Source organism: Dipteris shenzhenensis, chromosome 23, assembly GCF_047967505.1.
Source record: "Dipteris shenzhenensis isolate YYH24624 ecotype China chromosome 23, Dip_SZ_1.0, whole genome shotgun sequence".
Taxonomy (NCBI): Eukaryota; Viridiplantae; Streptophyta; class Polypodiopsida; order Gleicheniales; family Dipteridaceae; genus Dipteris; species Dipteris shenzhenensis.
In genome coordinates, this window is record NC_141618.1 from 30,301,086 (window position 1) to 30,327,860 (window position 26,775).

General features: G+C 38.8%; 1 protein-coding gene across 1 annotated transcript; it reads left to right on the forward strand.

Moving 5' to 3' along the window:
- The first annotated feature begins 1,741 nt into the window (after window positions 1-1,741).
- On the forward strand, window positions 1,742-26,775 carry LOC147887242 (uncharacterized). The gene is made up of 3 exons (XM_087394254.1): window positions 1,742-1,965; window positions 2,056-2,533; window positions 26,440-26,775. The coding sequence occupies exons 1-3, from the start codon at window positions 1,742-1,744 to the stop codon at window positions 26,773-26,775; spliced, it is 1,038 nt and encodes a 345-aa protein (XP_087250380.1).

A 26,775-nucleotide genomic window follows, 5' to 3' on the forward strand; every position in this document is an offset into this window, starting at 1 on the left:
AAGTTTCATATACCATGCTCGAGATGATTGTTCGAGCCCGTACAGAGCTTTGTGCAACTTGCAAACAAGATGCTCCTTTCCACGAACCTCGAAGTGAGCTGGTTGCTCGATGTAGAGATCCTCTTCAAAGTCTCCATGCAGAAAAGCAGTGGTGACATCCATGTGATGGACACTCGAGTGATGAACAACATATAGAGCAAGGAGGATGCGGACGGGTCACAGGAGCAAAAGTTTCAAAGAAGTCTACCCCTTCTGATCACGCCAAGCAAAGATGGCGAATAGCTATCGCGGGAAAGAACGACGCCTGTTTGGAGTGGCTAGACAGCCAATCTTCGTCAATTGTGGTTTATGCAGCCCCCCCGAGTCTGCGCTAGCGCAGACTCTATGAAACCAAAAAAAAGGGGGGGGGCTCAGTAGCCCATTCAGCTTGCACAGCAGATTGTAGGAGAGCTTGAAGTTGGAGATGAGAACCCATGTGGTGAGAGGAACCATTCCGTGCAAGCAAGCTATAGCGAATACGTAGAAAGTAGAGTTTGCATTTGAAGGCAAAAGCTATTGTATTGATCTTTATTGTCATGAGGCATAACGTAGATGGCTCTAGAAATCGCTATAAAGCGAGGTCTTTTGTTGGTAACCTGCGTTGTTTGTTTGCCTTGCATGTTTTTTTCTTCTTTGCGATGGCAGATATCGATTCTATATAGTAAGTATGACGACGAATTTAATAGGATTCTAATCAAATAACATATGATGGAGCTTAACAAAAGCAAGCTAGCGATTTGTATCCCCATGCAAACATCTATCTATCAAATTGCTTCTAGAAGCTTAAGAAACCTTACAACAGAGCACCTTTCATTCTATGCAAATGCAAAGAGAAGAGCAAGAATCACGATGAATATCAAAAGTAGCAGAAGTAGAAACGGAAGTTGAAGTGGAAGTAGTAAGTTAGCACACCGGTCTCCATATCCATGGGCTCAGCAGCCCCCTAGAGTCTGCGCTAGACTCTAGGGGATTGCTGAGCACCCCCCTTTTTTTTCATACAAGTTGCTGAGAGAATTCAGAGAGAATTCATCTCTTGTCTGAGTGCAAGGCCAATTCAAAAATTCTTGAAGCTTTAACGATTGAAAATAAGATAGTTCGGCTTAGAAAAATTCGCTTGAACGAAGCTTTACCTGTTGCTTTGACAGTCGTGTGAGTTTTTAGAAGAGCCGAGACTCCCTTAACCACGCCTTTACAAAGCTTCTTGAGATGAGACGAAAGGGGAGCTGTGTGAGTGCTAAGGAGGAGGAGGTGGAAAGGTGAAAGGAGGGAGGAGAGAGCCGAGAGAGGGATTGCCGAGAGAGGAAAGGGGAGCTGTGTAAGGAGGAGGAGGGGAAAAGGTGGAAGGAGGGAGGAGAGAGCCGAGAGAGGGGGCGAAGGATAAGGTTGCAAAGCTCAAATGAGTGTTGCCAAAGAACTCTTGAATTGATCATTGATGAGAGGAGACAATAATGAAGGGGCAAGTGTGGGAGATATAGAGTTGACCAACTTTCTTGAGCAATTGGTACCACTAGTTGAGAATCAACGGTATGTTTGTTTGTAGCTAAGTGATTTTTAGTTTACTTAACTTTAGAATGGTATAGGGACCTTCTAAATAGTTGACTTGTGATGTTACAGGTTCAAATGGATTGTTGCACAAGAGAAGAAGGCAAGGTTACTTGTTGGGGAAGGTTATGACAGCCTTCTTTTACTAAAGAAAAGGTCTATGTATTCATTCTTCCATGGAAGTCGTTTTCCAGGGCAAGGCTTGCCAGATGAAAAATGTTTTATTTTTAAAATGTCAACCAATGGTCTAGCATCTGGTGTGGATCTTGTTAATCGCATGAGAAGAGGAGGAAATGGTGATTTGAGAAATTCATGGGTACAATTTGATCACACCCATCGAGTGATTGGGTGGAGCACAATGGCATGTCATGTCTATGATCCTAGGTATAACTTCCCTCCATCCTTATGTATCCATGTTGCTATCATCAAGAGAGTTGTGGTATAATATTTAATAATGCTGGCTTTGTCTGCCAGTGTGCAGGAATTAATGACCATCGCCACATGTGAGATGGAAGATGAAGATGTTGCAAGCCAAATCCTATTTTGGGAGATGTTGAATGCCACAATGAAACAATGTCGGTATCCCCCTGCAAATTTTCATGGTTTCATGTCTGATGAAGTTAGAGCAAATTGGATAGCTGTGAGAAATATTTTCAATGGGGGTCCAAACAACATAATTGTTGGGAGAGAGCACTCATGTCTCTTCCATTGGGAACAAAGCTTGCATAAGCACACAAGGAAATTCATCAAAGAGGATATGAGGAATGAGCATATCACCATGTGTGAGAATTGGAGATTATGTAAGACAAAGCAAGAAGCTACCAACCAAGCAAAGCTCATTCGGAAGTGGTGGCATGCAGGACATGTCCGTGAGGCCGACATTCCTTCAATGGACATATGGTTTAGTTGGTGGGATGTGCGGATTGCCCATTGGAGGAATCTCATGAGCGCGGTATGTATTTTGTAGATAAATGTAGTAAGCTAAATAAATGTAATAAGCCAATTCTAATTACCTCCTTTTTTACCACAGGTAACAAAGAGTTCCTTGGAGGAGGCACACACTCCAAGGTCAAATCTAGCTGAAAGCATGCATGGTAGTTGGCTAGCAGGAGAAGGGTTTAAGACAAAGATACAATTATATGATTGTTGTGTCTCGGACATGGCAAATGCCCTATTACAAAGTGCCAAACAATATGCATATATGATTGGAAGACATGTTGGGGATGGTCCTAACTTGGAAGCCTTGATGCAAAGAGTGGCCTCAAGGAGTACACCTTCACCAGCACAAGTTGCACAAATGGTGCATGAAATAGTTGCAAGGACACCAATGTATGAAGAACCAAGACCATTACATGGGGATAAGGTAGCAGTCCCCCAAAGAAAGAGAAGCAAGTCATCAAGTATACATTTAGAAAACACCTCACATAAGCCAGGGTATGTGATGGAGACCAAAGATTGTAAACAAAGAGGGTGGCCGAGAAAAATTAGGTTCGAGACAGAAGGTGGAGATTGGCATTCAATAAAACTACAAGGTAATACCCAACCAGTGGATGTTAGGGCTTCCACAATGGAGCGAGGTGGAGTTCAAGGGGAGTCTACAAAAACATCATGGGAAAAACATGGCAATGTAGGGGAAGCTGAAGGAGCTCAGAATGAGACCATGCCCACAAGAGAACAAGCCCCAACAGCTCCACCTATGAGACAAGGAGGCCTTCCTAGTGGCCTCTCTATTGTTGAAGTGCCTATCCACCGTACCTTTTGGGCAATTCAAAGGACCTCCAAAAACTCTAAAGTGAAGTGTCTTGGATTCATAGATGGAAAGTTTAAGTGTAATCGATATATACAAAGCAGTTCACAAGGAGTGGTGGCACCCTATTTCTACTCTGAACGGCGGCATCTAGGGGTAGGAGGACCAAAAGCACAATGGATGTGGTTTTGTAATGATGATATAACTCATACATGGCACCCATATCATAATATCATGCATGTTCTTGAACGTCCATCTGTGTGGAAGGTGGATGTGGAAACAAACATCACAAGTGAGGAGATAGGCAATCTCATCAAGGCTAGTTTTAGACTGCAGATCAAGCCCATGTAAATTGGAGGACACCAAATGTACCTCAAGGATCGGCATCGATGCCAACTAATTTTTGTGATGCACATGGAGGGTCAGCATCCATACCAAGGAATTTAGCTCAACACACATTGGTAAGAACCACAAAATGGAGGCATGGCATATCTAAGGAGGCTACAAAAAGAATAGCTAGTGCTCAATATATGCATGCTGTTGTCATGGGAGAAATGATAGTGGAGCTTCTTCATCATAGTATTTTCCATTTGAGAACAACAGGGTCTGACAAGGCTGGTCTGACAAGGCTCGAATGTCTTACGATGTGCACATCAAGATTGAGCCCATGTGTACACGTCCAGATTTTCAAAAAAGAGAGTTGGGTCAAAAACCTTACCTGGCATGCAAACATATCTATTACATATTCATTTGTGTATTGGGATTGGATCCAAATCAACACATGCTTATTCATCAACCAACCCTTTCCACTATGGATGTTTCGTCAGTGCTTAGTCGACCTAGGATCAATTCATAGACCTGAATGCAAAATATAAACTTGGTTGGTGTTATGATAGCCCACTTTTTGATGTGACACTATTTTTTGCTCAAAATTTCTTGTGTTGAGTCAACACAATGTTCTTAATGTGGAACATTTTACTAATTGCTTTGGCCTTTTCAAATAATAGAACTACATGAAAATTGGCATATGCTTACTTGAAGTTTCATCAAACCTTTGTTGCCTTAGTAACAATCCATAGACTTGAATGCATAACACATATTTGCTGGTATTGTGATGGCTCATTTTTATATATGATATCATTTGTTACTGACTTGCAATATAAATTACTTGGATTAATAGCTTTGTCTTTTTTAGTCCATAGAATTGCTAATTGCTTTGGTATTTCCTAGGATAAATCCATAGATACATAATATGTAATTACTTTGTTATTTTTTGATTACTAGGTCTTTTTTTATGGGACTCTAAAAAAGCTCGCAAACTTTGATAAATTTCAAAAAAAGCTCGCATTAAAAAGTTCACAATAAAATTTTCCCCAGGTAAAGCATTTTCATGTATGAAGTCTTGCAAAATTGCTGCTGCCCTGACAGTTGAGATTCTTGATTTGGACCTTCCTCTATTACCGTGAATGCTAAATTTGTTGCCGCCCTTTGCCTTGGTGACTAAATCCCAATATGTACCATGGGATAATCCAGTAATATTGCAATATGCCTTATTGCAAATCCTTTTTCCATTTACGAGAGGTTTTACCTTTTGTCTTGAACTTAACCTTTTATTGCCATTCTGAAGAAAGCAAGAGAGACTTGTGAGAAGGTATTCATTTCTTTTGCTTCCTCTTCTTTGCCACACGTGTCCTCTACATTCCCTGATGTCTGCAAGATCAATGAAGCGCATACATCTTCGCTTGCAACATAGATATCCCAATGCATTTAACATGTTCTCCTCCTTCATTACTCTCTTCCTCTTTGGCTGCTTTTGTGGATCTGCCTAGATTCGCTTTCTCTTCATGCATATGTATGACCGTTTTCGTTCCTCATGCACATTGTTATATGTATTTATGCACTTCTTCTCCTCACATTTGTTTGTAACCAAGCATCCATGATTGGTCGTTGCATCCTTGTCCATATCACAATCAAAGTTAAATATTGAATAATCCTCTGTTGATCTCATCTTCGTTTTTAACATACTCTTAGGACCATTCAATGAATTCAATATTCTACGAGAGTATTGAGAACCTTGAAACTCTTCCACTCCTGAGAGAACATCACTCATTGGGACATCTTGCATGGCTTTCACAAATCCACAAGCTTGATTGACACCAGGTTTGTTAATATGCATGAACTCATCCACACTTGACAAGACATTGCTATTGAAACCTTTGCCCTTCTCACTGTGCAAGAATTCATCCACCCCAGATAAGGCTTCGCTTCTAAAATCATTTTGTTTCTCGGAACCAATGAACTCATCTACTCCAGATAAGATGTCACTTCTATAATTGAGTATCTTGAAATCATCCACATTTGAAGTGATAGAGCCTAGCACATGGGCACGCTTTTTAGGTCCTTTGATATTGTAGTATACCTTGTCTTTATCATTGAAAACCACGTGCCTCTTTCTCATGTTTAAAAATTGCATGCTCCATCTCATATTCTTGCCTACCTCATAGTACGAATCACATAAGGATGTTATGTTATCAACCATACCATCATCAGTGACTTTTAGAATCCTCATCTGTGCAAATGACCATTGCTCCACTTGTTCAAATCCCAATACTTCACCTTCTGCTACAGTCTTATTTGCAAATGATCTCATTTGTAAAATGTCCCCTATAGTAAAATCCAAGGTGGTGCACTTTGTATTCTTGATAATGTCTGTTGCATAAGTCTCATCTTTGTCCCATGCTATCAATGATTTGTTGGATGTATTGTAGGGCATAACATCTCCAAGTGTTTCCATATCTCCACATTTATACTTTAGCTCAACATGTGCGCTAAGAATCTTTGATACAGTAACTGCCACCTTATCTTCGCAAAGTTTTCGAAAGTGGCAAACTAAATTGGGATCACTATCATGGATTGTAGCAAATGCAACTACTTCTCTTTTGCTACATAAAATCACATCCATCCCTGGAACAAAATCTATAGCCATCTCCTTTGTGAGAGTCCTTCACAAGCAAGCTGCAGCAGCAACAATTACATAAATATTAGTCTCTTTTTAATAATCTACTCATTTATTATAATTTTTAATTAGTACTTAATTTATTGGTGGGAGAAGTTATTCGATCAAGTACTCATCAGATGGACACACCAAGTTATCCTTTGCATGGTCGATCGAGCATTGAATACTATTTTTGCTCTAGTGTCATGCACATCCATAAAAAGCCACGAGCCTACTAGGTATGTTATCCAATCAAGCACTTATGGGATGGGTGTGCCACTTAGCATGTAACTCAATTCCACCTAGTTGAAGGTGTGTGCAAAGTATTGTGCCCATCGGATATGCTTTGCATTGTCAATCAAGCATAAAACACCGTTTTTGCCTTAGTGTCATGCACAACCATGAAAAAACAAGGTCATAAGTGTGTTAATCAAACAAGTACTTATTGGATGGGGGCTCCACTTTTCATGCAAGTTTGTTTCAACTAGGTTGAGATGCGTGCAAAGTATTGTCACCATCAGATATGCTTTGCATGGTCGATTACGCATTATACAACGTTCTTCCCGTAGTGATATGCACATATGCAAAAAAACACGCCCTTAGGTATGTTATCTGACCAAGTACTTATCGGATGGGTCTACCTCTTTGACAAAATTTCAATACCACCTAGGTTAAGGTGTAGGAAAAGTATTGTTCCCATCGGATATGCTTTGCATTATCGATCGAGCATTAAATACTATTTTTGCTCTAGTGTCATGCACATCCATAAAAAAAACACGCTGCTAGGTGTGTTATCAGGTCAATACTTACGCGATGGGAATGCCACTTTGCATGTAAGTCAATTCCACCTGGTTGAAGGTGTGTGCAAAGTATTGTGACCATCGGATATGCTTTGCATTGTGGATCAAGCATAAAACACCGTTTTTGCCTTAGTGTCATGCACAACCATATAAAAACACAGCCCTAGGTGTGTTATTCAACCAAGTACTTATCGGATGGGGGCTCCACTTTGCACACAAGTCCGTTTCAACTACGTTGAGGTGCCTGCAAAGTATTGTCTGATCGGATATGCTTTGCATGGTCGATCACGCATTATACACCAAGTTTTTCTCGAGTGATATGCACATCCATAAAAAAACACGCCCTTGACAACTACAAAGTCATCTTTGACGGTGATGAATGCACTATCAGAGACAAATCCAAAAGAGGTCAGCTAGTAGCAAAAGGTGTCAAGGAAGGACGCTTATATAGGATGCTAGCTACAGTACCAGATAAGCATGCCATGTCAGCTCAAATGCAATAGATGCCACTATCTGCAAAATGGCACAAGAGATATGGTCATGTCAACTTCAAGTACTTGTTAGATCTAAGGAATCAGAATATGGCAATTGGGATTCCAAAGCTACAGTTTCTTGGAAAGGTTTGTCAAGCATGTTGCTTCGGCAAACAAAAGCGAACCAACTTTGTCAAAAGTACCTCTCATGCACGAGGTATTCTTGATTTGATTCATACAGATGTATTGGGTTATGCCCAGACCCGCAGCATCAATGGTTCACTTTATTACTTGACCTTCATCGACGACTACAACAGATATTGTTGGGTCTACTTTCTGAAAGAGAAATCTAAAGTGTTTTCCAGATTTCAAAAATTCAAAGCCATGGTCGAAAACCAGACAGGCAGAAAGATCAAGGTCATGAGATCAGACAGAGGAGGTGAATACATGTCTTCAGTATTCATGAACTTTTGCAAAAATCACGGCATTCGAAGACAATTCACATGTGCAGATACTCCTCAGCAGAATGCAAGAGCCGAAAGGAAGAATGGGACTTTAGCAGACAGTGCTAGAGCAACGCTTAGTGAAAAGCATCTTCCGAATCAGTATTGGGTAGAAGCAATAGCTACAGCTAACTATTTGCTTAATCGGCTTCCTACCGAACCGATACAAGGTATGACTCCTTATGAAGCATTCACTGGACACAAGCCACACATTGGGCATCTCCGGATATTTGGTTGCATAGCATATGCCCACATGCATAGCATATGCCCACATGCATGATGATCATCGCAGGAAATTGGATGCGAAGTCACGCAAATGCATCTTAGTTGGCTACAGTGAAGAAAGCAAAGCATACAAATTGTATGATCCCATCAACTGCAAAGTCATTATCTCCAGAGATGTAATCTTCGATGAGGAATCAGAATGGAAAACCTCACCTACACAGGAGATAGAAGCATCGACTTCACAGTCATCTACAGAACAGGTTGATGAAGAAGAGCAAGAATTGCCAACAACACCCCAAGCAGCACCACAGCAGCTCAGATGGTCTACTAGGGAAAGCAGACCTCTAGCCAGATTGACATATACTCAGAAAGGCAAAGCAATTCAGGTGGAAACCACCAACTATGCTCTTATGACTACCATCATGGCTACAAACGAGCCAGTGTACTTCGAAGACGCAGTAGACAAGCCAGAATGGCAAATTGCTATGAATGAAGGAATGGATGCTTTGTATAAAAATAACACTTGGGAATTAAGCGACCTTCCACCAGGAAAGAAGGCCATAGCAAACAAATGGGTATACAAAGTGAAGTACAATCCAGATGGTAGTATTCAGAGATACAAAGCTTGATTAGTTGCAAAAGGATTTGCACAACAATATGGTCAAGATTATGATGAGACTTATGCTCCAGTCGCAAAGATGGATTCCATACGGTTCTTGATATCACTAGCGACACTCAGTAAATGGAATGTGTATCAGCTTGATGTCAAGAATGCATTTCTCAATGGTTATCTAGACGAGGAAGTCTACATGCAACAACCAGTAGGTTATGTTGAACCAGGAAAGGAGAACAAGGTTTGCCATCTCAAGAAAAGTCTCTACGGCTTAAAGCAAGCACCCAGAAGTTGGTACAATAGAATTGACAAGTATTTTGCTGATCTGGGATACATGAAGTCCAATGCAGATCATACTCTCTACTACAAAGTTCAAGGGGAAGACATTACTATTGCACTTTTGTACGTAGATGATCTGAATGTGACAGGAAGCAAGGATAGCTTCATCAGAAAATTAAAACAAGACTTATCTGTAGAGTTTGACATGAAAGATCTTGGACTTATGCACTATTGTCTTGGAATTGAGTTCTGGAGAGATTCAGATAGCACATAGTATGTTGACAGTCTCCTGAAGAAGTTTCATATAGCAGATTGCAAGATTGCAGCCACTCCCATCTTGGGGGGGTCGCTATGTATAAACCCTCTATATCACGTGCGTTCAAGGCCTATATTTAAAGTCCCTTATCTGTAAAAAATTTCATTAATAAAATGTACCCCTTTTCTATACAAATCTGTAAATTTTTTCCAAAACTATTTTAAATAGTCCCTTATGTATATTTATTTCTGTAAATTTTAGAAATTAAAAAAATCCTTCTGTTAAACGCACGTGATAGGGTTACATATGATGAGTGACCCCCCCGAGACTCCCATGGAATAGAGTTTGAAACTTACTAAAGATTTAGAAAAGCCTACAGTCAATGATAGATACTATAGGCAGCTCATTGGATCTCTTATATATCTGACAATCACACGGCTAGATATTTGTTATGCAGTAAGCTCACTAGCACAATTTATGGCAAATCCAAAATAGTCTCACTGGAATGCAGCCAAAAGAGTCTTGAGATACATCAGAGGTACAAGACAGTTTGGGATAGAATACAAAGGAAGTCATCCACGGTTGCATGGATATTGTGACTGTGACTATGCTGGAGATCATGAGACCAGGAGATCGACACAGGGATATGCATTTTTCCTTGGTCAAGGTGCCATATCATGGTTGTCAAACAAACAACCAACTGTTTCTTTGTCTTCGACTGAAGCAGAATATAGAGCACTCACTACAGGTGCATGTGAGGCTATATGGCTCAAAAGACTATTGTCACAAACAGATTACTTTGATGAGTCAAAGCCAACAACAATATACTGTGATAATCAATCTGCTCAAGTATTGGCCAAAAATCCAATATATCACTCCAAGACAAAGCACATTGATGTCAGAGAGCACTTCATCAAAGAAAGAGTGTTACTTGGTGACATCACATTGTAGCATTGTGATAGCAAAGAAAATGTTGCAGACATCTTTACCAAACCACTTGGTAAAGAGCTATTCGAGAAACACCGACTAGCTCTTGGTTTGACGCAGAGGAAGGACATTCCCATTGAAGGGGTGTGATGGAATGTAATGCTCAGTCCTTCTTCGATTCCCCAGAATCATCATCTTGAGGGAAGGCCTACTTCATGATGTTGATCTTGAGGGAAGGTGTTGAGAGTTCACGCTCAACATCATGTGATCATGTGTGCATAGCACCATCACGTGATCATCTGTGCATAGCACTAACCTTATAGAGTGCTATAAAGGAAAGGGTTAGATCCCCTAACCCTAACCCTAAAAGGGTTTGTATATATTCTATTTTTTTAACTAAATCTAGTGTACAGTTAGTCATTTGTGGTGTGCTCTCTAGCTGTGCCCCCTCTCCTCATCTCCACTCTTCTCCTCTCCCCTCTTCATATTTTGTCAGATGACACATATGGGAGAATTGAGTAGACTCTAGTTATGGAATTGTATTGCCAATTTTTTGTATTTGAATGGTTTCAATAGTCAAGTGTTCTTAAGACATATTAGAATCCTTATGCTTTGAATGTTTTGAACATTTAGTTGTTCCCATTAATTTGTTATTGGGGATGGTTATGAAGATGATATAGATGACACATATGGGAGAATTGAGTAGACTCCAATTATGGAATTATATTGACAACTTTGTGATTTTGAATTGTTTCAATAGACAAGTGTTTCTAAGACATTTGAGAATCCATATGCGTTGAATGTTTTGAAGGAGGCATTTACTTTTTCCCATTAATTTGATGTTTTTTTTTACCCTTTCAGTACTTTATGTAATACTACAAAGTTTAACTTAAGAATTTTGATAAGGTTATGTTACTACACGCAGGGTTAAAAGTTGTATCATGTAGTTTTTCTATTGAAAATAAAAGGTCAAAGGAAGGAAAGAAATTACAGACTTCTTGATTTTTCTAAATACATTGACAGTCCTCTCTAGTCAGGAAGGAAAGAAATTACAGACTTCTTGATTTTTCTAAATACATTGACAGTCCTCTGTAGTCGAGGTCCTTCATAATTTGTGGGCATTATGTACCAAAATTGATAGGATTTTATAAGTTTTGAAAAATTCACTACACAAAATATGATCGAGGTTTCATGATGAGAAATGGCAACGGAGAAATAGTAAAAGGAAACAGCTCACGTAAAGGTCACATGGACAGTTCTTGTGCAAAACTTCACATTGATATTTTAAGTGTCAAGTCTTTATACCTCCGTTATTGGTAATTATGCAAAGAAAACAATATATAGATGTTAAGTCATTGTCCCCATTCTCCAAAGGCGCAATTTCAAAGCATACTCATAAATGCAAGTATAATTAAAAATAAATTATAATATTTAAATTTTGCTACCAAGCGTGGATGTTTTTATCAAAGCTATACTTATATACTAATATAAAATCCTCGTAAATGTTTATCAAGCTAGTTTTTTTAGTTTCACGATATTGATAGAACATGGTAGAATTTTATATATTTCCCTTTGAATTTTAAAGTAAAGATGTAAATCCTGGTGAAACTTTAAAATATTTCTCATAAAAGTTTCAAATCCAGGCGAATATTTCAAATGTTTTATTTTTATTAAGGCATACAAACTTTTGACACCAATATTAAAGTTTTGCTTCTTAACTAAACAAACATGAAAAAATCATCCATGCTACCAAATTTGCTTTTGTTGCATGCATAATGCAATTGTCTATTTCTACTATCTGCATGATTGTTGACTTGCAATGAGCTTCCACCCTAGATTCCACCCAATGCAAGTCCACATTCCCTCATAAATATTGAAGGCCCTATGCAAGTCTAGATTCCCTCTTACATACATTTTGAGAAAGAAGAAGAACATGCATTTACCATTCAAGTTTTTCTTAAATATGAAGGGTTATTATTTTCATGAGGTGAAAAATAATAAAAAATCACTTGCAATCTTTTGTAATGTGTGGAACTCTTACAACTCACACTTTTGTAGAAGAGCTTCATTTTTAGATTATTACATGGGTAGCCAATCGTGTTATGTTCTATATTCTTGAATTTGATGGCTTCATGAATTTTTTTTGCAAACTTATCCCCCTAAACTTATGTCTTATCTCCTTTCCAAGAAGAGGTAAATAGTATTTTTTGAATTTTGTATCTCAATGTCATACGATTGAGGAAACTTTCATAGCATGGCTATTGAGTGCTTATTCTCAATATGTACAAGTTGAAATTGATTTTGATAAGATGAAGACTTCATCTCTTTGACTAGATCATACACAATATTCACGAGGGATATATCCATTTAATATCTATTTTGCAATGGCTTTGGACGTTTGACTTCTAATAATACAATTGTCTATTTCTATAGAAAAGTATAAGTGATTCTCCAGATGATTGTTGACTTGCAATAAGCTCACCCACCTTCCTTAAATGTTGAATGCCACATGAAAGTGGACATCACATTTCCTCCTACATACATTTTGAGAAAGAAGACGAACATGCATTTATCATTCATGTTTTTCTTGACTTGGAAATCTTTCAAACTTTGAGAATCAACTACAAACCCCACAAAGTTTCCACAACTCAATAGTGTTGTGATAGAGCCCTAGGGCACGTTTTAGAATAATGCTAACAAGTTCTGTGAGTCCCATCATCCAAGATGGATTGATCTAATTAAATTTCTTCTTATCATACAATGTTTGGACACTCTAGGGCTTGGGTTACATCACTTAATGGTTTCCTTGGGAACCTGCATGGGAAATTTGATACAAAAAACATTGCACTTCAAAAATATTTGAAGTGTTAAGCCGTTATACTTCCTTCATTGGTTGTGAAAAGGAAACAATGTATAGATGTTAAGTCATTGTCCCTATTCTCCAAATTGGCAATTTTCAAGCATACTCAAAATTGCAAGTATACTTAACAATGATTTATGATAGTTAAATTTTGCTACCAAGTTTTCTTTTGCTGCATGTATAAAAAAATTGTCTATTTCTACTATAGAAAAGTATAAGTGATTCTCTACATGATTGTTGACTTGCATTTAACTTCCATCCAACTTCCTTAAATCTTGAAGGCAGTCCACACTCCCTCCTACATAGATTTTGAGAATGAAGAATAACATGCATTTATCAAAAATATATCAAAATTTGACAATTACAACAAGACAAAGCACCTACAGACGTGCACACAGACACGTTCACTCAACTTAAAAAAAACTTATGGGCGTGTCTATTTGCACGTCTATTCGTATGTATAGAGACGCGCACCCAAAGGGACGTCTATATAACAGACACACATGCCTATAGATGCGCATATAGACACGTAAATAAACACTTTGCTAGAAAATTAAAAAACCAGACAGATGCATTCTTAAACGCGTTCATAGACGCATTTGTAGACGTGTTTATAGATGCATTTGTAGACACACAAATAGACACCTCTCGAATAGACAGATGATTATATAGACGCGTCTATAGATGCCCTGATAGATGCCCTACATAATATTTTTTAAATTTTGTGTGCTTCAACAAAATGCTGTGTATGTTGTGTATGCTATGTAGTTACAGGAATCCCATTTCCAAATTGTGTAGTTCAATTCTTACAGCCAACCATATTTTAATTAGCACTCTTGCAAGCACGTCTATAGCTGACAATAACAATTCCAAATAAAACATCATAACTCCAAAACGTTTAGTTCACAAGGCATAAATTGATAGAACGTTGCACAAGAAAATTGAAAGCCAAAAAAATAAAAAGAGTGTATATTAATTCATAGCTCAAAAAGTGCTTGTATACATATAGCATGAAGCTAAGCCACGTCCTGTGGCTTCAAGTACCAAAAATAAGAGGAATGTATATACAAGAGGCACGAAGCCAAGCTAGTGGCTTTAACTACAAAAAAGAGTAGCTAGCACTACTTCTATGACTAATCTAAGTTCTCCACATCCTCGCTCCATTCTACACTCCCTTTTGTGCTCCCTTCTCCACCCTTAATCCTCGTCTTCTTCCTCATCTTCTTGTGTAGGGTCATGTAAACAAGGGACAACATATATCAATGTATGAAAAATCAAATCTTTACTTGTAATATTGACATTATTTAATTACTTTCAAATACCTCGGGGGGTGCTCTAGTAGCCCGGATATACTGCTCCTCAGTAATCAACCCGTCATTATAGAAGTGCCTCCATGTATCTCCTCTGCAATGGTGATGGTGGTAGGCTGTCTTGACAGGAGTAGGGTACCTGCCCACAATATCCAGCTGCAAGATGACACAATTTACGGAGGGGTTAGTACAAAGAAACAACCTCCTAATAAACTACATAAACAATATAATTTGAGATCGATACTTACAAATTAGGCCTCCCATGATTCAACACCCCTTGCTCCAAAATGCACGCTTCCATATTGCCCCATTTGGATCCTTCATGACTCCATGTGCTGCAGACTGGGTTCCTCCTTCGCTGACTTCATTGCTTTCATCCACTCACACTTGTGAGCGGTGTGGGGCGGGCCCCTTGGTGGTTGACCTCCCTCGAGCTTGGCAAGATTCGCTAGTGCCTGCTTCTTAAGCGAAGATCTTTTATTGCCAAGTATCGTAACAATCTTTGACTTGGCCCATTTATCTGTGAACTGAACATTGGGGGGGTTAGGATACCTAGAGTGAAGAGTAGTGAGGGTCTCATCAGCCAACCTCTTTGGATGGTCTTTGTAGTGAATAAAGCAATCTCTGTAATTGTTAGCAATTACAGAGCACATGAAGGCCATGATGTCCTTCCCCTGTGCATCCATCAAGATGCCTTTTGTCTGAGTGATGTCATAGTAGATCGTACCATCACCCGGAGGCATGTCTAAATCATCTCAATCATCCTCGTGCCCACCACCACCCCTCCCAAAGCACTGTGCCATGCATCCCCCACCGCTCTCCCTACTACTATGCCTACTATTGTGTCATGTCGAGCTAGTATGCTGGCCACTCATAGCTGGAGAAGTGACTCTCGACTTCACGGCACTACCTGGACCACTCGTAGCTGGAGAACTGAGTCTTGACTGCACGGAAGTACGTCGATGGATCTACGAGGCAGAAGGGCCTCCTAATGGCATGGGGGAAGGGGCATAGGACGGCATAGGGGAAGGGGTTCGGCTATGTAGCCGACTGGGCTGTGTTGACTCCACTGGGGTAATCTCAGCTGGTGTCGGGTTGGGGTGGTTTGGAGTTTGTAGTGCCGACTCCTGGGGGTGTTTAGAGTGCCCGTCATGTAACCGTATAACTCCCCCAGTCTGGGAGGGTGTCCCAAAAGGTTATATAACTCCCGAAAGATGGTCTCCCAAAGATCAGGTGAGCCTGAAGAGCTTCCTGGCCACATGATGAACTGGAAAAAAGAAAAAAAGAAGATTACTGATGAGCTGAGAAGAGAAAAAGAGAGAAGGAAAGAGAGTAGAAAAGAGAGGAAAAGTGGGGATAAAAGAGAGGAGAAAGGAGAGGAAAAGAGAGGAGAAAAAGAGAGAAAAAGTGGGGATAAAAGAGAGGAGAAAGGAGAGGAAAACAGAGGAAAAGAGAGGAGCAAAAAAGAGAGAAAAAGAGAGGAGATAAGAGAGAAAAATTACCACGAAAAGAGAAGGAAAGAGAGGATAAAAGAGAGAAGCAAAGAGAGGAAAATCGAGGAAAAGAGAGGAGAAAAAAAGAGAGAAAAAGAGAGGAGATATGAGAGAAAAAGAGAGACGAAAAGAGAAGGAAAGAGAGGATAAAAGAGAGAAGGAAAAAAAGAGGAAAATATAGAGTGCAATCCCTTTTTTCAATCAAAGAGAGGAAGTGGAAAGGGAAAGGGAAGAGGAAAGAGAAAGGAAAAGAAAGGGAAGGGAAGGGAAGGGAAGGGAAGGGAAGGGAAGGCCAAGGAAAAACAACAAAGCATGTCTATCTTCGCATATAACAGCACATCTATAGATGCGGCTATTTGTTTCCAAAAACAGAGTAGACGCATCTATAGACGCACTCTCAAATGCATCTATAGACGTGCTCTGACAGACGGACTATTCTAAAAACTTAAAAAGGACATGCGCCCGACACAAAAGCACAACACTAGTACCAAAAACATTCGTTTCTTGGATACAACAAAGGATGGATCCAAAGAGAGCAACTTTCAAAGAAGATCAACTGTAAAGAGACTTACCTTGGATAAAGGTATGAAAGCTTCTCGTCCTTCTTCAAAGCTTCTTCTCTTTCTTCTCTTCCTTGTTCACCCTTTGCTTCTCTTTCTTCTCTTCCTTGTTCACCCTCCTCTCTTGTGTGCTTGGAGATGATTATGTAAGCCTAGAGATAAGTGTGGGTTCTTGGAGATAAGTGTGGATGCTCGGAACTATGTCTGTTAATAGCAAAGGAAGCCGCGTGATGCTAAAAGTATGTGAAGAAAAGCAAGCACACTAACAATAGGTTTGAAAATTGCATCTATAAGCACGTCTATAGGCACGTCTAATTGCACATCTATATACGTGTCTAAATGCGCATTTAAATATGCATCTACAACACGGTTTAGATGCATCTATAGATGCGCACCATAGAACAGACAGACATCGTTTTAGATGTTGTATTAGACGCGCCACAGAGTTTTAAGATTAAATATTTGATACAAGAAAAAAAATTTTGGGTTGTTTATTTATAGGATGTCTTCATCTTCAACAAGTAGCTCCAGTGAGCATGAATCCCTCCATATCCACCATCATGAAATGCGGTTGGAGCAAAAAATCAAATGTATGTGTGATGGATGTCGAGGAAACATGAATCGTGCATGCAGGATTACACTCAATCATGTCTCAAAGTATGGAGAGTGGGATGTGACCGTAAACATGGTAAGTGTTAAAGAGTTAAGGTTGATTGAGATACTATGGGTGTTCATATGTTTGAGTTATGATCCCATTTTAATTTGATACAAGATGCAGTGCCACACCCGCATATGTTGCCCTATGCTCATCATGAGGAGGCAAAACATTGGCGATATGAGGTGGGATCTTTAAGAGTGACGGTTACGGATGCATGGAGTGATGGTGATAGTAGCCCTCCACCATTACCTCATGAAGCCATGGAGGAGGAAGTGTTTGATGATATGGTGGGGGATCTATATGTCCATCAATCCAAAGGGAGGGAGGATAGCATGGAGCAGGATGGTCTTTTACCGCACCATCGACTCCACTGTTTGAGGGGTGCACATTCTCTGTTCTACGTGCCTCCCTTGAGTTACTAAACTTGCAGACCATCTATGGATGGAACAATGCAAGTTTGAATGCATTACTCAAGTAAGCTTTAAAGTCCCTTTTGCAAACATGGTGAATTATGCTCGTGGGTCAATTACTCGAATGCTTTTCCTCATTTATGGTCTTCACGTGCAGGCTATTGTGTAAAATGCTTCCAAGGGAGAATAAATTACTGACCTCAAGAGATATGGCAAGGCAACATGTGACCTCTCTTGGAGGATTAGATTACAAGCGCATCCATGCATGCGTCAACGATTGCATTTTGTTTTGTGGACTATATAAGGATGCAAGAGAGTGTCCTACTTGTGGAGAGGTAAGATATAGAGCAGATCTCAAAACTTTGGATGTGCCTCGTAAGGTTCTATGACACTTTTCCATAATCCCTTGCATCCAACATATGTTCAAGTGCAAATCCATTGCAGAGCTCATGTCATGGCATTCCTCCCATCGATCAACCGATGGCAAGTGGAGAACTCCCGCAGACACTCCTGTGTGGAAGCATATTGCAGACACATGGCCAAGCTTCAAGGAAGAACCTAGGAGCTTGATACTTGGATTGGGTATGGACGGTGTAAATCCATTTGGTCTCAAAAGCACCTCTTATAGTGTATGGCCAGTGATATTGGTAAATTATAATCTTCCACCCTCTATGGCAATTAAGAAAGGAGATGTTATGTTATCCCTTCTAATGCCAGGGAAACATAAAGTCAAAAATCCTAATGTTTATTTGGAGCCTTTGATTGACAAGTAAGAGATAATTTGGAGAGGTATCGAGGTTCATGATGTGAGCAAGCCTCCCTCATCATGATACTTCAACTACAAAGCAATCTTGATGTGGATAGTGCATGACTTCCCAGGCTATTGCGAGTGTTCAAGTAAGCATTGCACTTCTAATTATCAGTAGGCAAAGGATGCGGCACCCTAAACCCACCTTCAACTCTTAATTGCATCCATTGTTCAGGTCTCACTACATCAGGTTATCATGCATGTCCTGTTTGTGGTCCTTCGCTTGTTGCCTCATGGGAAGATGCATTGAATAAGGTCATCTATGAGAATCACCATCGATTTCTCCCACCTGATCATCCTAGATATGTTGCCCCTTGGAATGAAGTCCTCCCACAATCACTCACTGCGGGAGATTGGATGAGAATTTAGGATGGTTCCACGACTCCTCCACCACTTGGCATGAGCCAGTAAGGGTTGTAACTATTGTGTGCTATATTGGCTGGAAATAAAGATTGCTTGCTAACACCAACTTTTGTTTACATACTCCATCTTTTATCGTTTACCATATTGGTCCCACCTCAAGATCAATCACTTGCTTGATCCCATGCATATCTTTAAGAATGTGGCATCTACCATTTGGGAACATTTGAATGGAACACGAGATTCCGTAGGCATAAGGGAGGATCTACGTACCACACGGAGGATGCATGAAGCTTGGTAACAAGAGAGACCAAATGGGCGTGTTTTTTAACCTCGTGCACCGTGGAGGTTATCAAAGCTAGAGATGGTGGCAGTGAGGCATGCTATTACTACAATTCGTACTCCCACTGGATGCATGAGGTGTTTGAAGGGGGCCTTTACAAAGAGCAAGCAAAGAGGTGTAGAGCAATTATATGGCTTGAAATCTCATGATTGGCACAAGATGCTCTAAGTAAGTATTTTATGTGCATAATATCTTTTTTCTTTCAAATTTGTGAGTGAATTAGAAGCAACTAATCAACCATTCCTCATGTGTTCAGTTCATACTACCTACTAGCATTTCTCGTAGTGCATCGAAGGATGTGAAGGATTGTATTTACAAGATGGACGAGCTTGTGAGTACTTTACATGATACAAAATATGATGTGTATCAATGCTCCATGCAAGGTGTTCATATTGCTAATATGGTGTACTTTTTCATTTCTAGGTATGTGAGCTCAAAGGAAATAAATCCCACCACGCTTGAGAATGCTCGCGTTATGTCAATGGAGGTGGTTTTATTTAGTGGAGGAGACATCTCCACGTTCTATTCTCACAAGCCAACTACATCTCATAGTGCATTTGGTGGATGAGATTGCTATATGTGGTACTATACATGCACGATGGTTGTTCTTCCTCAAGCGCTCCATGAAGACCTTGAAGGGTTTCGTGAGACAAAATGCAAGACCCGAACGTCGAATGGCCAAGGGTTGGTTGGTACAAGAGTCACTTGTATATATTTCTGAGTTTCTTATTGATGTGGATAGCTCTCTCCCATGACTATGGAGAGATGATGAAGACCTAAGGATGACCTATATTGTGCCTCAAGGGAAAGGATGCAACAAAGTAATAGACAGGGAGTTGCTTAATAATGAGGTTCTACACCCAAATATGGCCACAGTTTCCCATTGACAAGGATGGCGCTTGTCTTGGATGACGAGAGGGATCTCGTAAGCTCCTTCAGAAAGGAGTAGCTTATGATTTTGAGCATGAGATCTGACAAAGTAGATACCCAAAAGACCAGTGAAAACATTCAATCGTGTAATACCAACCACATGGTCATGGTACCATAGCATCATAGGCTCCTGAGTATTCACGTAGGTGTAGTTTTGAGTCTTGTATGTTAAGCCGGTTTCTCCATGCCTAGTGAACCAGGCATCTGGGTGGCCATCGGACGAGCTATCAACCTCCCCTCCATGTAAGTGTGTCACAATAGGGACACCTCTGTGGCGTGGATTTGCCCAGTGTAGTGTCTTGTCTACTGCAAGCATATGGTTTTGATCCATGATATGATTCTCCCATCCGACAGAGGCCTCACTCCCCTGAATAGCCTCTAGAGTTGGCCATGGATACGTGGCAATAGAACGACTTGTCCCATAGCCATATAGGGTGGTGTCAGGGATGTCTCTGTGTAGCTTTTGCAAAAGAAATTAAGAGAGAATTTTGTCAAATAAGTGTCGCACGACATAGCAATCCTAGTAATATAATTCACATGCGCTAGTGTCTTATTCAGATTCTTCTGACAATATGTGTTTCATTGAGGGACATCCATGTAATTACCTGAGTTATCTTGTAAGTGCCAAGAGTGACGGGGATGTGTGCAGAGCGTCCACAAAAAATTCTAGTTCTGGGGAAGCGTTGTGAGGAGTACAGCTTGATGGCAGACTTTGATCAGTTGTCGCATGTTGGGGTAGGAAAGCCAAGCCCAACAAACTAGTGAGGAGTATCGAGGCAGCTACAAGCAGGCGAAAGCCCATGCTATTGAGACGCCCAGCAGATTGTGTATTTTAAGTGTCAAGTCTTTATACTTCACACTGATATTTTAAGTGTCAAGTCTTTATACTTCTGTTATTGGTAATTATGCAAAGGAAACAATATATAGATTTTAAGTCATTGTCCCCATTATCCAAAGGCGCAACTTCAAAGCATACTCACAAATGCAAGTATAATTAAAAATAAATTATAATATTTAAATTTTGCTACCAAGGGTGGATGTTTTTATCAAAGCTATACTTATATATTAACTCGGGGGGGTCACTCATCATATGTAACCCTATCACGTAAGTTCAACAGAAGGATTTTTTTTATTTCTAAAATTTACAGAAATAAATATACATAAGGGACTATTTAAAATAGTTTTGGAAAAAATTTACACATTTGTATAGGAAAGGGGTACATTTTATTAATGAAATTTTTTACAGATAAGGGACTTTAAATATAGGCCTTGAACGCACGTGATATAGAGGGTTTATACATAGTGACCCCCCCGAGTATATTAATATAAAATTGTGGCAAATGTTTATCAAGCTAGTTTTTTTAGTTTCAGGATATTGATAGAACATGGTAGAATTTTATATATTTCCCTTTGAATTTTAAAGTAAAGATGTAAATCCTCGCAAAACTTTAAAATATTTCTCATAAAATTTTCAAATCCAGGGGAATATTTCAAATGCTTATTTTTATTAAGGCATACAAACTTTCGACACCAATATTAAAGTTTCGCTTCTTCACGAAACTAACATGAAAAAATCATCCATGCTACCATGCAATTGTCTATTTCTACTATCTATATGATTGTTAACATGCAATCAGCTTCCACCCAATGCAAGTCCACATTCCCTCGTAAATATTGAAGGCCCTATGCAAGTCGAGATTCCCTCTTACATACATTTTGAGAAAGAAGAAGAACATGCATTTACCATTCAAGTTTTTCTTGAATATGAAGGGTTATTATTTTCTTGAGGTGAAAAATAATAAAAAATCACTTGCAATCTTTTGTAATGTGTGGAACTCTTACAACTCATACTATTGTGAAAGAGCTTCATTCATCACATTTTAGATTATTACATGGGTAGCCAATCGTGTTATGTTCTATATTCTTGAATTTGATGGCTTCATAAATTTTTCTTTCAAACTTATCCCCCTAAACTTATGTCTTATCTCCTTTCGAAGAAGAGGTAAATAGTATTTTTTGAATTTTGTATGTCAATGTCATACGATTGAGCAACCTTTCATAGCATGGCTATTGAGTGCTTATTCTCAATATGTACAAGTTGAAATTGATTTTGATAAGATGTAGACTTCATCTCTTTGACTAATTTTGATAAGATGTAGACTTCATCTCTTTGACTAGATCATACACAATATTCACGAGGGATTTATCCATTTAATATCTATTTTGCAATTGCTTTGGACGTTTGACTTCTAATAATACAATTGTCTATTTCTATAGAAAAGTATAAGTGATTCTCGGGATGATTGTTGAATTGCAATAAGCTCACCCACCTTCCTTAAATGTTGAATGCCACACAAAAGTGGACATCACATTTCCTCCTACATACATTTTGAGAAAGAAAATAAACATTCATTTATCATTCAAGTTTTTCTTGACTTGGAAATCTTTTAAACTTTGAGAATCAGCTACAACCCCACAAAGTTTCCACATACAATCTGTTATCAATTTTCTGAGGTGAAAAAAATTTAAATCACTTGCAATCATTTGGAATGTCTAGAACTCTTACCACTCAATAGTGTTGTGATAGAGCCCTAGGGCACATTTCAGAGTAATGCTAATAAGTTCTTTGAGTCCCATCATCCAAGATGGATTGATCTAATTAAATGTCTTCTTTTCATACAATGTTTGGAAAGTCTAGGGCTTGGGTTATATCACTTAATGGTTTCCTTGAGAACCTGCATGGGAAATTTGATTCAAAAAACATTGCACTTCAAAAATATTTGAAGTGTCAAGCCGTTATACTTCCTTCATTGGTTGTGAAAAGGAAACAACATATAGATGTTAAGTCATTGTCCCTATTCTCCAAATCATCAATTTTTAAGCATACTAAGAATTGCAAGTATACTTAACAATGATTTATGATAGTTAAATTTTGCTACCAAGTTTTCTTTTGCTGCATTTATAAAAAAATTGTCTATTTCTACTATAGAAAAGTATAAGTGATTCTCTACATGATTGTTGACTTGCATTTAACTTCCATCCAACTTCGTTAAATGTTGAAGGCAGTCCACACTCCCTCCTACATAGATTTTGAGAATGAAGAATAACATGCATTTATCATTCAAGTTTTTCTTGACTTGGAAATATATCAAACTTTGAAAATAACTACCAACTCCACGCAATTTTATGTTATAATTAATTTTTTGTGGGTGGTGAAGAAGAATATAAAGTAACTTGCAATATTTGGTAAGATATTGAACTCTTATAACTCAATAGCGTTGCTAAGTAGCTTCATTGATCACACTTTAGATTATCAAAGCTGATATCAAATTGTTTTATGCCCTTAATCCTTCGTTTTGATGGCTTCATGCAAACTTATCCCCCTAGAACTCACTACAAGGCACAAGCCCTTTTCCGACAAAAATACCGAGCTTCTTTACACTAAAAAGTTTTTTTTTCACCTCGGGGGGGTCACTCATCATATGTAACCCTATCACGTGAGTTCAACAGCAGGATATTTTTTATTTCTAAAATTTACAGAAATAAATATACATAAGGGACTATTTAAAATAGTTTTGGAAAAAATTTACAAATTTGTATAGAAAAGGGGTACATTTTATTAATGAAAAATTTTACAGATACGGGATTTAAAATATAGGCCTTGAACGCACGTGATATAGAGGGTTTATACATAGTGACCCCCTTAGTTTTTCACAGGCGCAATCTTTTGTAATGTGTGGAACTCTTACAACTCACACTATTGTGAAAGAGCACTACTACACACGGATCCTATTATGATGCTTAAGTACCAACGTTTAGCGTGCACAGGGCACTAATCATCAGTATTGGAAGCAGGATTCGTTAAGAACACCTATTTCATTAATTTTGGACTTTTTGTGTTGTTTTTGGACGAAGCCCAAAAATCCTTCCCAAATGAAAACTTTACTTTGTGAAAATATCCTTCCCAAATCAAAATTTTACTTTCTGAAAATATTCTTCCCAAATCAAAAGTTCACTTTGTGGCACTATCAAATTCACATAAAAATATTGTTTTCTCAATCTATACTTTTGCATTAACATGCAAGAATTTGAAATAATCCTATATTAGAAATTCTAGCTATATCTAAGTTATTTGTTAATTTAATTATTTTTAATATTTTTCCTTGACGTGATAAATTTATAAATCCATGAAAGGAGACTTAAATATTTCATGAAAATAACATTGCTGAAATCTTCTCTTAGATGCTCATATCGCCGACATGTCAAAAGAACATGTGCCTCATTTTCCACTTCATCTAAGTTGCATAGCTGGCAGAGTCTTTGTTCCCTTGATACTCCTTCCCATGCTTTTTTCTCCACTTCTAGGGAGTGTGATCGAGTTTGGATGATTGCGATGCTTCTTCTTGCCCTGAGAGAGATAGGTGTGCATATATATTTGTGTGCTTTGTTCTCTTTCTGAGATTATGTGATCCAATAGTTAGGGTTGATATTCTCACAATAATATTCATATTTGGTCCTTTTCTTCACTGATTGCCATTTACTGTGAGAAAAATAGTGAGAGGGGATAGAGAGAGATAGAGAGAAATAGGGAGAAAGAGAAAGAGAGGGAGAGAGAGATCGAGAGATAGCGAGAGGGGAGAGAGACAGAGAGAGAGGGGGTGTGAGGGAGTGAGAGAGAGATGGAGAGATAGAGAGAGAGAGAGAGAGAGAGAGAGAGAGAGAGAGAATAAGGGAGAGGGTTTGTCAGTAAATTTTGTTCATTTTTTGGTTGATTTGTATTGAAAAGTAGAATTTTCTCTTTGAATTATGGAGTTATTTTTTAGTGTTTTTTAATTAAATTTAAGAGAGAGTCATTTTAGCCATAATTTTATCATTTTTGCATTGGTGCTGTTACTTTTCATGCTTTTTTGTTTTTTATTCTCTAGTCCAAAATCATGTTCCAGTAATAAGCATGTCTACATCGTTTTCCATGAAGAATGTAGATGTTAGAATGTAGATGTACTAGCTTTTGTTTTTTTCAACTTGAGATATTCTCTCCATGATATCATAATATTTTGACATTGTTTATGTCTTTTGTAGGTATCATGTCGAACAAACAAACTTTCGGAGAAATCTGTGTCGGAAATCCCACATCGGAGGATGCTTCCACTAGGATCCAAAAGATAAGGGTGGAAAATAAAGGCACCAAGGAACCAAAGAAAAGTGCCAAGGATCCAAGTCTTGAGGTGCAATAGCTTCAATAGATTTATGATGTTCCTGCTCCGTTTGATGAAGGTTTGTTGCAAATTCAAAATTTATGGGACATAGCGGAAGTACACAATAACATTGATTCAAAATGGACCATCAAAGTTGACATTGATACGGAAGAGATGACTCTATTGCTTCCAAAGACACTTCCCACTGGAAGATCAGTTTTTAAGCCAATAATAAAGATTAAAGATATCGCAAGAAGTGAGTCCAACAAGGAATGTGTTGAAATGCTTGGGATTGATAACAATAAGAAACCTATTATTTGTATTGTTATGGAAGAGAAGTTCTCTTTGAAAGCTGTTACTCCACCCACTATAGCTGAACAATTAAAACAGATCAAAGAGGAAGGGAAGGTTAGTTACTATCCATAAGTATTTTCTAATTTTCTTTGTTTATGTAATTTCTTTTGAATACTATGAGAGATTCAATTTTGTTTTGTGTGTCCAGGATCTTATTTTATCACTTGACAAATCAAATTGTTGAGGTTGATGAAATAATCGAGGAGATGGAGGTATCAACTTCTAATAGTGATTTTGAGGAGCATACAAAGGAGGGTTATGAAGAAGATACTACAACATCACCAATCAAACCAAGAGGTTCTTCAAAGTCAAAAGGAAAGGGATCTTCTCGTGTTGAAGCTGAAAAATTTGGCTCTAATACACAAGAATTAAGAACTCCTAGGGGTTCACATGGATTGAGAGAACCTTCTCTTTCAAGCCATCATGGATTGAGTGCACCCCAAGTGGGCATGGTTTGAGCGCCCCCCCAAGTGGGCATGGTTTGAGCGCACCACTAAAATGACCTCTATTGGCTGCAAGTGCGTTTTCTCTTGAGTCTTATGAGGATGTTGTCGAGGAGACTCCATCTATTGCACAAGGGAAAAAATGGAGTAAACCGGGATCAAAGGCTCCAAGGACAGTACAGCCATTGGATATCATTGAAATCCCAACCAATGGTGAGCTGCAAGTACCAAGAGCTGACATTGGAGATGGCACCTCAGATACACAACAAATAGAGTCCGAGCAAAGGTACAATGAGATAACCTTGTGGATGGACAGATTTTCTTCTTGCACATTGATCATGTTATCAGACCTCCTATTGATCCTAGGACTGGCCTTCAACCATTTGAGGTGCGAAAAATACATCCTTTTCATATTGAGAATTTGAGGTCACGAATGAAGGACAATTTGCATGCACAAGTTGTGAACTACATTGTGCTCGTGGATCCAAAAGATTGTTCAGACAAGGCATCTTTTGATCGTCGGAAAGCAAATGATTATAACTACTTTGTTCTTGGAGGCTCCCATTCAACAGAGGCAAAAAGGCAGTTGAATATTGAGTTTCCACATACTCTCATTACAAGACATGTAATTGTACAGTTTATGCTGGTTTGA